Source organism: Urocampus carinirostris, chromosome 9, assembly GCF_059441175.1.
Source record: "Urocampus carinirostris isolate Australia breed hairy pipefish chromosome 9, RoL_Ucar_1.0, whole genome shotgun sequence".
In the NCBI taxonomy this organism is placed as follows: domain Eukaryota; kingdom Metazoa; phylum Chordata; class Actinopteri; order Syngnathiformes; family Syngnathidae; genus Urocampus; species Urocampus carinirostris.
In genome coordinates, this window is record NC_142357.1 from 18,882,515 (window position 1) to 18,898,146 (window position 15,632).

The 15,632-nt window shown below is 37.0% G+C and overlaps 1 protein-coding gene across 1 annotated transcript in view; it reads right to left on the reverse strand.

The window, feature by feature from the left end:
- Positions 1-15,632, reverse strand: part of drp2 (dystrophin related protein 2) — a 290,040-nt gene that overhangs the window by 79,909 nt on the left and 194,499 nt on the right. The window contains exons 5-8 of the mRNA XM_088344789.1: positions 12,183-12,303; positions 10,104-10,215; positions 9,158-9,314; positions 6,439-6,585 (exon numbers count right to left, since the gene is read on the reverse strand). Of these exons, the coding sequence (XP_088200915.1) occupies positions 6,439-6,585; positions 9,158-9,314; positions 10,104-10,215; positions 12,183-12,303 (537 nt within the window). The remainder of the gene's footprint in view (positions 1-6,438; positions 6,586-9,157; positions 9,315-10,103; positions 10,216-12,182; positions 12,304-15,632) is intronic.

The following is a 15,632-nucleotide window of genomic DNA, read 5'->3' on the forward strand; positions in this document are numbered from 1 at the left end:
TAATTCTTTATATTTTTGCAAAAAAATAAAATAAAAACAAAAATAAAATTAAGGAAAACACAAAGTTATTTTTTTCCCCCAAATAATAAAATTACAAGGAGGTAAAGCGCTCGTCTTGGGATCCAGATGTTGCAGGTTCGTATCCCGGCTCCACCGTTTTATATGTCGAAGTGTCCTTGGGCAAGACACTGAATTCCTAATGCCCCCCGATAAGCAGGTAGTTGCCTTGCATGGCTGACGGTGCTCTCGATGTGTGAGTGTGTGTGAATGGGTAAGAGTGAAGCACATTGTAAAGCGCTTTGGGAGGTCTTCGTTTACTTGAAAAGCGCTATATAAACGCAGACCATTTACATAACATATCCCTTAAATATGTTTTCATCATTTGTAAACAAAACAAGAAATAAGTATGAACTAGTAGGTTTCAGCTAAAAAATAACCATCATTTTTGTTATCCATTGCTTGTGAAAACCCACAATTAACTGCTTGATAATTCTTGTATGCATATCTAAAAAACACCCAATCCAGAATTCTGCCAATCGTGAAAAGCTTAAAATCAGCTCCAACTATTGAATTGGATCCCTTGATTAAACGATTTGGAAACATTTCAAATTGTCGATATTTAAATAGGCGAATCAATCAATAATTAGTTCACCTCCTCCCTTTTCAGGGCACCTACGTCCTTGAAAATTAACTTCTCCGATCTGAGCTGTGACGTAACTAATTGCTGCCGGACCAAATGTGATCTGTTGCTCTCTGGCAATTTGAGCCGCCATAAGGAAGACAAATGTCGACATTAGCCCAGATCGACAAATATTAGCAAATCAAATTTGGACATCAATTCCCGCTGAGAGCAGGGCGGCCAAAATCAACAGAGTGCAGGCAAGTTGGGCAGGCTGTCATGCTGGCAGATCTCATGAAGATAGAAATAGTCCTGGCACAGAGTGTAAAAAAACCAGCCAATCTGAGATACTTTTACAAGAATAAGCTAAAACTGTGCAGTGGCGTCATGATGGTGGACATTTGACAACTATGCCACTAAAAAATTCAGTACATCACACATTTGGAATACCTGAAAACTCTGCGGTACTGTGGGTTAGTGTTTATTGTTATTATTAAGATTTCATTATTAATGTGCTTGCATGTTGTTTGTTGGCCGGACCTCCAGCTATATCACCTCGTGCTGAAGACGTATGCAGTCGTGCACAGACGCCCTGACTTCTTTGTATTGTTTTGTTTACTGAATGCAGGCAATAAACCGAGTGACTGTGAACCCTTGTGTCGCGCATGATTGAGGGTCTTTACACAAGTCACGGCATTCGGGTTTGGAAAAGTAAGCACTTCAGCCAGTCACCTGTAGTCATAATGGAGAATAGCGCTATAGAAAATGGGCGGTCCGAAATGTATGCCACACAACACAAAAATCCAAACAGTGAATCTACCTCTAACGAGACTTCTGAAGATTCCCGGATACTGGAAGGGACTGTGTTTGTTATTTAGTGCTGTAGTGGTGTGAATGAATGAAAACCTAACCCATGTATTCATAAATACTGAGGATAAAGGTTAAAAATGATTTACAAGGGTTTAAGTCTTAGTTCATGTTCTTCGAGGCACTGAAAAATAGAGGCGGACTGCCCACTGGGAACTTTCTTGACTGCCGAGCTCATATTTTTTAGAATGCAGTTTACTGTCAAGTTCAGCCCAAAACACCACCAAACCCCCCAATATAAAAATAAATCACTGCACCAACCTGTTTCCTATTGGAGTTTGATTTTAAGTACATCAGTTTACATTTGTTATTTTTGTTTTTCAGACAATAACAACTGTTTATAATTTAGTCGTTTCTCTGACATAAAAAGGGGGCATGATGAATGAATAACTTAATGTTCGTTTGGACTTGTTTCTATTACTTTTTTTTGTTATCAGACACGTCCAAAGAAATTTGGTTTGAATTCCAGAGTTTTTAGTTGTTTTGACAATTATTTTTCACTGTTGTTCGTTGTTTTTTACTTTGACAGTCTGGTATTTTGCATCATAAAGAGTTTTTTTGTTACAGTCCTCTTTTTTCCTCTTAAGTTCAAAATTCTTTAAATTGTTCTCTCCCCATACTAAACTATAAAAAAAAAATTATGACACAAAAATCTCATTGAGAGATATTCCATTCAATGGTCCTGCATCTTCATATAAAACTACCCAAAAAAGATGTGTCCAAACACCACATACCAGTGACCAATGAACCTGCACTCTTTAAAAAGGACCTTTTAAGTTTGACCATTATTGTATCATTGTCATTTTTCATTTTGTCTGCCCACGTCATCCTGGTTTTCATTGCCATTTTCATATCCACCTCCATCTCAGGTTGGTTTGTTTGTTTCCAGTTAGTTTGTTCCCTGCGTTATTCCAATTCCGGTTTTTGTGTTTTTTGTTTTGTTTTTTTGTTTTTCTCATTTCTTGTTTGGACATTTTAGCTGCTTTTTGCCCAATTGTTTGTTTAATACTTTGATCTTTGAACAGTTAATAAATATTGTTCTTGTTTTTAGAATTTCTGCCTGCAGTTCCTGCCTTCCCCACATGAGTTCATCACCAGGAGAACCTTAACACCAACAATTCCAAGGACTAAAATTCGGTGAAAAACCAATGATTTCTAACAAAAAAAATTCACATTCACAATACAGTACACACAATTAAGACTTTAAAATTGAGAAAATTTATGCTAAAATACTATTACGTAAATGGTACATTAACAGTAATGGTTAAAAAAGAAATCAATATGTCACAAAATAAATAAATGAAAATATAAATAAAATATGCAAGTGCGTGATGTTGATAGCATACAAATACCAATTGTTGAAAAAATGACATCACAATACAAGTTTGATAAAAAATAGATTAAAACAAAGAAAATCCTTCCCTAATTATGTCTCAAGATTAGTGATTCGAATACCAGCTCTTTTTAGAGCATCAGCTTTTTCTCCTTGGTTCAACGAGGAGTCCCAAACAGTTATCAAACTTTTCATTGGTTTACCAATATATTACCGACAGTAATGTAACATTATTCGCAGAACGATTTCGAAAATAATTTTAATAGGATTGTATTATACTAATATGATAACATTTTTTTTCACCCTACAGTTACCTTTTAACAAATTTGAATGCCATATAATAATTTTAAAGTAACTGACAGGATAAAGATATTTACAGATCTACCAAAAATGATGAAATACTAAACTATGTTGGTATATTATACAATCAACAAATTCAAAGTCAAACAATATCAACATATTACAAGTTAATTTGATCAACAATTCAGTGCTAAATAAACTATAAATCCAGGAACAACTCAACTTTTAACCAAATTAGACTGAAATAACACAACCCCTGAACCACACACAAAAATGCATACATTAAAATGTGTTAAACACAAAAAAATCAAAAGTCCCAATTGTAGATAATCGTTTAGAAAGTGCCTTAGCTTTGATGGACTGCATCCGTGAGAAAGAAAAAAGTGTCTTGAAGAAAGGTCCTAATTGGAGGCGAGCTGGCTTCCGAATTCACTTCAGATAGCCAGCTCTTAGAGCCATTCCATTTGCAAACGTTTCATCACTACTCTGGATTTTTCCAGTGAGTTAATGAGCAGCGCCATCAACTTTTTGTCGTCTTATTTGGAAAAATGGGCGATTATCCGTGTTGTAATTCAGTATTGCAGCGCAAAAAGATGACAGCTCTTTTTAATCATTCCCCCTGTCGTTAGCAAACTAGGGTACAGCAGTTAACAATTGTCGCTTATGACTTAGAGTACTTGGTAAGTCCATCAAATATGATCAGTGCAACCATGGTGTGGTTGTTTGCATGCTCATGTGCACTTCAAAGTAGATTTAAAGAGAACATTTGGAAAATAATCGCAGCATGACCTTGCATTGCTGCCTGCAACTCCATAAGTTCAAGGCGGAGGACAAAGGCTGCAGTTGAAGCAGTCAACTTTACCGCCTTCGCTGGATTACAAAACAAGCCCTCTGGTTTAATCCGTTGATAATTGTCGGCCAAGTCTGAAGCGTTTCAAGGCCTCCAAGGCAAGGAAGCCAAATGAAACACAAAAGATAGAAGCAACAAGTGCAAATATGAGAATAGAGTTCATTTCTAAGAAAACTGCGGAATTGAGAGATAATTACAATTATTTTCTTTTTAAGACTGAGTTAAAATGTGATAAATGGTATCCCTGTTTCATTACGATATTGTTAATGAGCCTTGTGTGATTCTGAAAATTTACAGGAGGGCGTTTGATAAGTATATATTAATTGTTCTCACATATAACATCATACTTTTACACATGCACAACAATATTCTCATACAGACATACCTGTGCACAAACACCTCTATACTCTCCCTCACAAATACCATTATACACTCATACTCGCAGGACTATACTCTTTTGTAGAGAGATTTGCATACAATAATATTTATTTGCTTCAGAATCTAATTTGGTGGTTACTGATTCGGCCAGCAGGTAGTGCTCACGGTATCCCACACAGATTAATTCAAAATAGCCTCATATTGTGTCTAGCCTTTATCATAAAGGAAGCAATACGCAACACATATTGAGATTTAGCTTTACATTTTTGATTTCCAGTCCAATGATTGACCAGTCCAGAAGGAAAATATTATCAACACACATATAATGCACGCGGTTTGACTATAACAACTACATTTTATTTACGTGACAAGCAAAATTCAATCAAATAGAAGAATACATAACATTGTTGACAAGAGAAACTCTTCTCTTCCTAATGAACAAGGGTGAAAGTGTGGGAAAAAGAGAGTTTGAGGTAAATAGAGATGGATACACAAAATTCTGTATTGCTGTGCCTAATTTGAGACCTTTACCTAAACAAAGCCTACTAAGCTAACCCAAAACCAGACGAGATATTGTGCATTTTGTGCTCAAGTTACCTCGATAAACGAGGCAGGGTTTGTGGGTCACGTCTTGGACAGCAGCAAGAAGCCTTCTGGGACCCCCTGGTTCTCTAACGTTCTCGCCCTGGGACCTGGCAACTCAAGAGGGGTAGGCCTATGGCTGGGAGCCAACGCCCTTCCTCATCCAGCAGGAAAAAGAGGCTAAAGGGTAGGTGCAGCCACCTTTTATAGCAGACTTGACTTGAGTCCACCCAAGGGGGTGGAAACGGGAGGTAAGGCGGAGATTCCCCCTTGTGCCCCTTCCTTGTGGGCTCGCTTGGCATTGCACGCAAAATTTGGATGTGATTAACAAAGATAAAATTCACAAATTGGTTGCCAATAGTTTTCAGTCAAACAAGTCTGTATAGGTAAAATTCTCAAAATGTTTCATGGTCAAGAATCCTCTAACATTGGAGTACAGCCATATATTTTTCATTACATTGGAAAACCTTGTCAGTCGGCTCAGGTAATATAATCAACAAGTTAGAACAAAAGAGTTCTCTTGTGGGGTGACACTTGACTCAATAGACATAATGCAAAAGGGGGAGATGTTCCTGTCGCGAGAAGAAAAAGAGGAGGGGTTTCTGTAGCCAGTGGGTGAACATTTTCAGACTCTCACACATACCACTATATCCCGAAACACACACTACTATGCTTTCACACACTACTATACTCCCACAAACATATTACTCTACTCTCATCCAAACACTACTATGCTTTCACATACATACTACAATACTCACAAAAACATTTAAGTATACCACCAAACACACTATTATAGACTTTTGCGCACACACATTACGATTATTCCTCACACACCATTAAAATTACTGTTAGCATGGGGTTTTGTTTTTTCACTTCACCTCACCTCTCAGTTTTAGTTTTACTTTGGGTACTTTTGGTAACCATGGCAATGCATATTGATCTGTGAGTATGTGGTGTACAGTTAGAGATAAAACTGGATTTGCTCCCAGTATAGTAGTATATGTGTGCCAGCATTGTCATGTGTGTTTGAGAGTTAATATGTTTTTTCTCTGTTTTTATGATTGGACAAAAATTTCATAGTACACTAGTTCGTTATTAGGACTCAATTTTGTTCCTATCGGCCAATCATGTTTCTGTTCACACTCTTTAGGGCTGATGTTACCTTGGAGATTTGATAGGAAGGCTTTAGGAAGGGACGGAATTTTCTTATCTGAAAAGCTCCTCTCCTGGTTCTCCTTGCATGTTCAAAATCCATCAATTTCTTCTCCCCTTTTTTTGAGTGTCTACTCAAGTTTAAACTCAACAAAAGTGTAGTAATATGTGTGAGAGAGTGTCGTGGCACGCGTGAGAGAGTATAGTATTGTGTATGAGGGAATGTGTAAGAAAGTAAAGCAGTGTTTGTGCATGGTATATGTACAGTATGTGTGTGAACAAGTAGAATTTACTTCTTAAATGGCATTTCATAGAAATGTGAGTTAGCATTGTTAAGTAATCACTCATCTGTACCTGTAGCACTTTCCATCGGTTATTGAGGTGCTCCAGGCTTCGGGCATTCTCCATGGACAAATGGACATCGGAAATAGCAAGCTGGTGGGCTAGGTCGTTGATATGCTTCATTCCCTCCTTCACCTGCGTGAGTTCTTGTTTGAAAAGCTGCAGCATCAAAAAAGACATTTTGCATTAATGGGAAATGTATCTACAAATAACATATTGAACCGAGACCAGGGGGAAATCGTCAAAACTGCTGTGTTCATTTACTATTTTTCATATTTATATATGGGCCAGTACTCAAGCATCATAACTATGTTATAAACAGTATCTTGGACGGAACCATATCGCAAGAGCTGTCTTTGAACCAGTCCCACCAGAACCAATAAAACCTGAAGCGGAAACACATTTTATAAGTGCGTATGTATTTATTACCTTGCAGTTTTTTTCTTGTTTTTTTTTTTGCACCGTCAGCTGTTTTTCGTACCCTCCTGGCATTTTGAGAGTAGATCTTAAAAACTCGAAAGTTGAGATGAAAACCAGCGGAGAAAATGTTTTATCTATTTACTGGCAATGGGACGATTTTACAGGACTGTAACCGGTATTACATACCTTCTAGGAGACATTCAGGAAGAAGTTGGTGAATATTTTCACCCAGATAAAGTATTTGTTTTAAATTGTAACCCAAACACTTGCTTTGTGGAACTGGAAACGTACATTCCTCAAAACTTAGCAATATAATAAAATTGTTCTGAATTTAGCGGAAGCCTTGAGTTTGATTCGACAGATTTACATTGGGAAGCAAACAGTGAGACGCTTTGACATTTTAAGTCCCACAAACCGCTCACTGTTTGGCTCACTTTGTGAAAGATCAACAAAAGAGTATATTGATCAACAATCGCAGCACGACAGCTAATGATAGGTACTTATTAGCATGCATGGTCAGTTCTGCTTTTTTGCTTTCATCACTCCATGACAGCAGACCTAAAGGCAAGAATGAAGCGTGCCGTCTGTGTACAATTCGGTACCTGATGGCCGTGCCGTTTCCTTTTTAATTATAGCCTCATAAATGGCAGCTTCTATTTAAATGCGGTGGCAAATTCTCCACAAGGACATAGCAGTTAACTTGATTGTTTAAAATGCGTTCAAACGAGTAGGCTAACATTATCAGCGCCAGGCTTAGTTATTCTTGAAAACATGAACTGCTTCTGTATTATAATGGGTTAGAAATAAATTTTGGTACGGGGAAGATTTTTGTTTCAAGGCATTGATGGGATAACATTAACTTATTAACCTGAATGAAACCTCTAAAACCATTTGATGATTGTACTTAAATGACCTAAACTATACACAAATTTAAAGGTAATGGTACCTTGAGACAAGGACATTAAAATTAACATATTAACCATGACACAACTAACAATTTAACCCTATCATTATTATTATTGTAATTATTGAATGAATAAATGAGTGAAGTTTATTTGGGCACAGCACAAAAATAGCATTGACAACTACTTAAAAAAAGTGAACAACAAAATATTTGCACAAAACCAACAGCTGAAAAATACAATATGACTATACATAAACACATGCCCAATGGGAGTGGGCTTTTAAATGTGTACTCGTATCACATTGTACTTCTGTTTTTTCCCCTGCATGGAAGAAATATTCAAAACCAAAACAAGAAAACAGAACTTTACCCCACAAAGAAAAATTACCAAACAAATGACTTTTGAAACTTGTAATAGTGTTGCTAGTGACTCGTAAAGCATGTCATACCAAACGTCAATCTTTTTGAGGAAAAAAAAAACTAAGAAACTGTAAAATATTTCAACATTACATAGCATTCGAAATGCACAACAGGATTATTATTTGTCTTTGGCCCTAAGGATTGAATAATGATAAGAAAAACAAAACAACGTATTTTCCACGTTATACACATTACTGGTGGGCATGTGGTCAAAGTATGGCATTCTCACTGCCATGACCTCGATTCAAATCCTATTGAAACCATGGTTTTGCAATAATACGGTAAAACCTCAAGTCTAACGTACATCCAAACTGACAGGTCCTTTTTAGGTAAAAAAGGGTCATACATTACATAAATTCATGTTACAGTATTATTATTATCATCATTATTTTTATTAATAATAATCGCCTTAAACAAGAAAGTCAATCCAAAGGATGTCCTTACAATAAAATGTTGTACAGTATAGCATTCTGCCAGTCTAAACACTGCATTTTGAAGTTTCAAAATAGGACTTAATAAGCAATTTCAACCTGGAGTCTGTCATTTTGGGGAAGTCCAGTAAAGATGACATCACAGTTGCTGATGCTTTAGCAAAAGATCAATCATGCTTCAGAAAGCAAACGAACCGGGATTGGATTTTAGCTACAGCCAAAGAATCTAAGCTTTCTCAAAATGTGCATCCTCAGAGATGGACAAGAAGACTAAATATTAGAGGATATTGGTTTTTAACTGATATTTTACTGATGTAATATTAATCAAAATGCCAGGGTTAAACTAGTGAGGGCCCATACAACATTTTTTATGAAATCCTGGGATTTCATTTTGTTTCAAGTTGCAAGCAAGTCATACTTAATCACAGATTCAACATTAAAGGAAACTAATTGCTCATTTTGCACATGTGTCATCCCTATCAGAGATTAAAGATAAGGAAGAACGTGCAGCCGAAAAAGAAAACTAAAGTAGGCAAAGTATGGTGCATGCTCTTACCTTTGTGGCGTCTATGTGGTCCTGCAAGGAGTCGATGAAGAGGTCGCCCACGGGTTCCCAAGCGTCTCTCACACCCTCAGCCTGCTCCAAGGCCACTGCAAGCTCCTCCATTAACGCTTGGATCTGGAGAAGACGCTCCAACGTCCTTTCCATATGTCTGGTGGGTTTGGAATCAACACAAATAGCAGAAATGAGTGTCTTTGAATTTCAAATGTATAGCTTTCACAATGCCGTGTTCGCATAAAGATTAATTTCGTTGAATTAAGGTATAAATTAACATAGAAGTAGGAGTCATTGTATAATGTATGCTACTCCCCCATTTCATGAAAGTGAATTGGATAGCATTCTGAGGAAATTTTGGGTGTCAAAGTTTGAGTGTCATTTGTACTGTGTTACATGTTGAAAAGATTACTGTTGTAATATTCATTTTCACATCTTGCGTTAAGGTCACCACTGACCTGTTTTGGATTTTTAACGCATACAAAAACCACATTATTTTTTTCCATTTGAGAATTATCAGGCATTGTTCTGTATCTCATTTGTGCCCGGAACATTCTGTAACATAAACTTTGAAAGAACTGCTCATCTTTGCTTCTTATTTAAACCGACCTTTATTCTTGAGACCTGAAAAATGAACATGCATAGGAAGAAAAGCCCTTCCTCTTCATTGCATGTATCTTTAAAATATTTTGCTTTGGACTTTAACATTATAAAAAAAAACACATTTTAAATTTTTGTGGTGGCAAATAAACAGACGTGATTTGTGTCTTGGTTTCGTGAAAGAATAGCAAAAACATGTATGTTTTATTTTTTTAAAAGAGTTCCCATTGTTAGGCCAGAAAGATATTGTCTTACATCAAAAACACAATTATATCTTGAAAAGCAGACTCACATTTACAAAGAGTAAAAATTTAACTCAACCAAAAACAAAACAAACAAAGGTAACCTGTGTCGGTCCACGCAACGTGCCGTTAGCTTCTCCCACAGTTCGCTCGTCACGTTGGCTTGCTTCCACACTGAGCGGCTTACGTTCATGATCCGCCGGTGAGGGGACACCTCTGTACAGGAGGGGAACATATTTAAAACTTGTCAAAGCGTAAAAAGAAAAGACAACTTTTGAATTATTTTCTTTCTTTTGGATGATATACAGCAGGTTTTAGATTAAAACATCTCATCAAAGAACTGTTTTGTTTTCACGCTGCAAAACAAATGACTGTATATTTTATCTACCTTTGTTTCTTAGTAGTCTTGGAATAGAAAAAATACACACAAGTATAAAGAAAAGATGAAAAGGTGCTTTGAAACTAACAAGGAAGGTAGGAAAGAAGACAATACAAATTGGGGAATAAAAACAAAGTTGACTTTGTAATCTACAGCAGACATCTAGCTTTTAAATAAACAAGATAGGAAAGGAAAGATATATTGTATATTGTTCTGAAAACATGATATTTTTAACCTAACTCAGGAATGTTCACTGGTACAAAGTTTAAAGAGAACTAAAAAGAGCCGGCTCCTTCAGGCTTCAAACATCTCTTCAGACTTTTTCTGTTGCTTTCATCCATACATTACCAATAATAATGTAACATTACGCAAACAAAAAATTATTTAATTACTCAACAAATTTAATATTATTTTATATTAAATAAGCCTTTATTTTGCACTCTGCAGTAAATTTCAATTCAACATTTTTTGGGGGGACAAAATTAAAGCACTTTATAAGGACTTTCAACACCAGTTTCTTCTGTACCATTACAAGAAGAAATCTAAGATCCAGAAATATACCTGCGAATTACGTATGTGATTTTTAATCTTGCGTCCACATTTATCAAGACATGATTTTTAGATCTTGAGTTGAATATATATGTAGATATAAACAATAAGTGTGTAAAAGTTTTCGAGACAAATCTCTCCCCATATAGGTGTTGAGTAAAATGACGCTAATATATAGCTGACATTTTCAGTTGCAGGAAGTTCTTCCCATTCAAATGTAACACTGGGAAACGCAACCTTTGTTTTTTGCATGGCCAATCGTAAATGTCCACAACTGATTCAAAATTCTTGCATTAACACACATTTTATGGTGCCCTGTTTAGATGTGGCATGCACATGTTGCCTTGGGTGCCACCCGGAGGCGACAATGATGCTTCATAGGACAATGCCATTCAAACTAAAACCAGATATCATTAATTACAAGGGAGGAAATGCAATGGCAAAGCCACCAGAGAGCAGTGTCTGCGTCATTTTCAAGCAACAATTTTAAGCATTAACACATTTACAAGCACTTCAACAAACATTCAAGCACTTTTCAATCCCTGAAAACAGAACACTAAAATTCAAGTAATTTCAAGGATTACGACCCTGAAAATGTAATTTTTTTAAACGTGACAGCCCTAAATTCAATGAACAGAGAATCCCTCAAAAAAATTCAAATTGTTAACTCTTCAGTGCAATAAAAAAACTATAAATAAGGGGGGACGTTTAACTATTTATGAGAGACTTTTAACCAATTTAGACACAGAAGCCCTGAAAAACAAACACAAAAAAATAAACAGTAATTAACAATAACACCTTTTACTGCTTTTCATGATTCATTTTAATTTAATTTCTCACAGGGACAACCCCACGTACTGTATATTGACCAATCATGTGCGACTGCAATAAAAAAAAAAATCGATAGAGGAAAAAAAAAGGGAGCCGGCTCATGGTTACTAGGGAGTCGGCTCCCGTCATTCGCTTCATAGAACCATTACATTCGTGAAGGAATTACGTATTAGAAATAATTAATTGTCTCCTTGGACCACTTGAATCCTCCACTGGCTCAAGTATATAATACAAATGCTTGCAACTATTATTACAGCAGCGTATTGTCCGGCCAATTCTTTAGTATTGGCAACGTTACGGTTTTCTGAATTACAACAGTGAAGGAGTGCAGAAAACATTGCCCTGTGAGGTCAATTCATAAAGACTGCACTTCGACCAACAGCATTGAAATATTTGTTTGTGCTTTGTCGAGGGAGTTTTTGACCTTTGACATCTGCAAGGGTCTCCTCTGGTTCCTGGAATGGATGCTGACCCAGGAAGGACTGGGCCGACTCCAAAATCGAGTAGATGAACGGCCCCCGAGACTTTACATCCTCCATAAAGGCCTGGTGAACCATGCAAAAAGAAAGGAGAAACTGAGTCCAAGTAAAAGAAGCGGTTCCTTGACAGCCTCTGACCACCATTGAGAATAAACTGCTTTGTTTACCAAAGATTTAGTTACAAGGCCAGCATACAGATTTGCAGAGCCTTCAGATAAACATAATGATAATCCTTCATGGTGAGTACAAGAAAACCTGAGTGGGTTTGGCTTCCAAAGATCTGTAATTCAAACTAGTTTATGTCAGCCATCTGTTTGAGTATTTACTTTCTGATGTATTGCCACTGGTAGACGACCACCTGAGGAGGAAAAGAACGATATTTACAGTCCTTACAAGCACACCCGAATGCACCATTAAGCAAGCAAGTGAACGGGGGCGCATGCCGACTGATATCTGGCAGGTACCGGGCTGTGGATCATTTGGTACTGGGCCAACAGAGAGAAGGATTGTCAATCTTTGATGCCTAATAAATTGAGTCTGCCCAGCAGAAAAAGAGTTTTTTTGGCCCAATAAATTAATTGAATTTATTCACTCAAAGTGCAGCAAATAAAATACTGTTGATGGTAAGGAGATGATTATTTTTCATATAGTTTCAATTATTTGTAATGTAACTATCTTGCTGATAAACCATGCACATTGAACACAAAATATATTGATTTGAATCCTGACCCTACTGATTAAAAACTAAATTGTATCATTCTGTTTGGAAACAATAAGAATTAAAAACCTCAAGTAACAAAAATATGATATTTGTTACCATTGCTTTTTTTATTTATTCTGAAAAGGAATTAACCTGAAACACTTAAAACTATTCTTAAGATTAAAAATAAGTAGCCCTTACATTTATGTAAAATGTATCAAATATTTTAACCAAAATGATGTGGATTCAAAGTGGGTTTTTTTTTCTTCAAAAATGAATTTATATGCGAATGTTATGATAAATACACTGTGACAAAGCTGTGTTTCATTTTTCTGCTGTCAGAATTGGATGAAAGAATGAGGTTATGAATAAGTTCTGTTACTAAGGGTGTGAGAAAATACATTTTTAACTGAAAGAACATATACTTTTGATTTAAAAGATTTGGTAATTGAATGAGGTAAAGAGATCATTCTCCCACAAATACACAAAGATATGGATGAATTGTCTTCTATTGGAATTTAACATCTAGGTTATGTAACACGCCCCGCAATCCTACTTAGGATAAGCAGTGCAGATAATGGATAATGGTAATGGAATACTACATTTTCAGTATTGGCAAGTCGAATCTTTTTACCGTTAAATGAGAAAAAAGTAACTGTATCCCAATGTTTTGCAACACATGAATGAAATCGTAGACTCAGCGATTTTTAACCGAAATGAGACATTTTGCTTTACAATCAGACAGTCTTTTAATCATTTCATACCAAAGGTATCAAACAAATTTAAACGCCTTTTATTGAGTAACTTCTTCAAGCAGGTCTTCTTTGGAGTCATAAAATCCATACATGTTTACTGATGAAACTAGAACCCTTAAACAAGAATGCAGGAAATTGGAGAAAATGTCGCGCTACCAAGCTTGAGGTTTTCCATCAAACCTGGTGTGACAGCTTGTTAAAGTATAAAGCGGCACTTGCCTCTGCAAAATCGGCCTACCTTTCAAAGGTGATTGCGTCTCAAAAGAACAATCCCGAAGTCCTTTTTGACACTGTAGCATCGCTTACAAGGTAACAGACTATCGCAGATAGTTCGACGCACTCTGCTCATGACTTAATGGTCTTCTTTACTAAGAAGATTCAATGCATACAGGAAGAAATTGCTAAAGACATTATTAATACCACACATATTAAAGGGCTGAAATCTACAGATGCACGACAGGGTGGCTGTCCAGGGAAATTGTCCAGTTTTAGTGAACTGTCACTTGATGATCTCAAACAGGTGGTGAATGTCGCCAAACCGACAACTTGCCAGTTCGACACGCTCCCAGGTCACTTATTAAAAGTCTTTTTGGCGTCCTTGGACCTTCAGTTCTAAATATTATAAACATATCACTCTCCTCAGGTGTAGTTCCAGCAGCTTTTATGTCCGCCGTTATTAAAGCCACACTGAAACGACCCAACCTTGATCCAGAAAACTTATGTAATTATAGACCTGTGTCAAACCTACCTTTCCTTTCTAAAGTACTTGAAAAAGTAGTGGCACAGCAGCTGAATGTTTTCATATCCGAGAATAACCTTTTTGAATCTATGCAATCAGGATTCAGGGCTAACCACTCTACTGAGACAGCTCTGATCAAGGTAACAAATGATCTCCTACTGGCAATGGATTCGGGCGCTTCATCACTTTTGCTGCTGCTGGATCTTAGTGCTGCTTTTGACACAGTGCACCACAATTTCCTACTAGAACGGTTGGAAAAATGGATTGGTCTCTAAGAAACCGTCCTCTCGCGGTTCAGATCCTACCTCTCAGATAGGACGCACTGTGTTAAATATGGCGAAATGACATCTGAGCCCTTTAATGTTACCTGTGTTGTTCCGCAGGGTTCAGTGCTTGGCCCCCTTCTTTTCAGCATTTACATGCTTCCATTGGGTGATATTATTCGCAAGTACAATATCAGCTTCCACTGCTACGCAGATGACACTCAACTATATCTTCCGTTGGAGAAATCTCCCACACTAAACTGTGGAAATTTGGAGGCCTGCCTCATTGAGATAAGAGTGGATGTCACTCAATTTCTTGCGTCTTAACTCTGAAAAGACCGAAATGTTAGTCATTGGTCAATCTAAATGCCGTGACTTATTCTCAAAAACTGCTTTGAACATTGACAAATGTCACATCACACAGAGTGACTCAGTTAAAAATTTAGGTGTCATATTTGACCCTGATCTATCCTTTGAAACGCATGTAAAGAAAATTACTAGAACCGCTTTTCCATCTTCGTAACATTGCTAAAATCCGTTCAATACTGTCTCAGTTGGATGCAGAAATTAAAATTCATGCGTTTGTTACCTACCGTCTCGATTACTGTAATGCACTACTCTCTGGTCTCCCGAAGTCTAGAATCAAGTCTCTTCAGCTGGCACAAAATGCCGCAGCGAGGCTTTTAACTAAGACAAAAAAGTACGATCACATAACACCGATTTTGGCTAACCTGCATTGGCTCCCAGTTAGCCTTAGATGTGATTTCAAGGTTCTCTTAGTATTATACAAAATCATACATGGACTTGCTCCCTCTTATCTTTCAGATCTGATTTCCCCCTATGTCCCGGTCTGAAGCCTACGATCTGAGAGTGCCGGTCTTCTGGTGATCCCAAGAGCAAAGAAGTGTTCTGCTGGTTCGAGAGGGTTCTCCATCCGG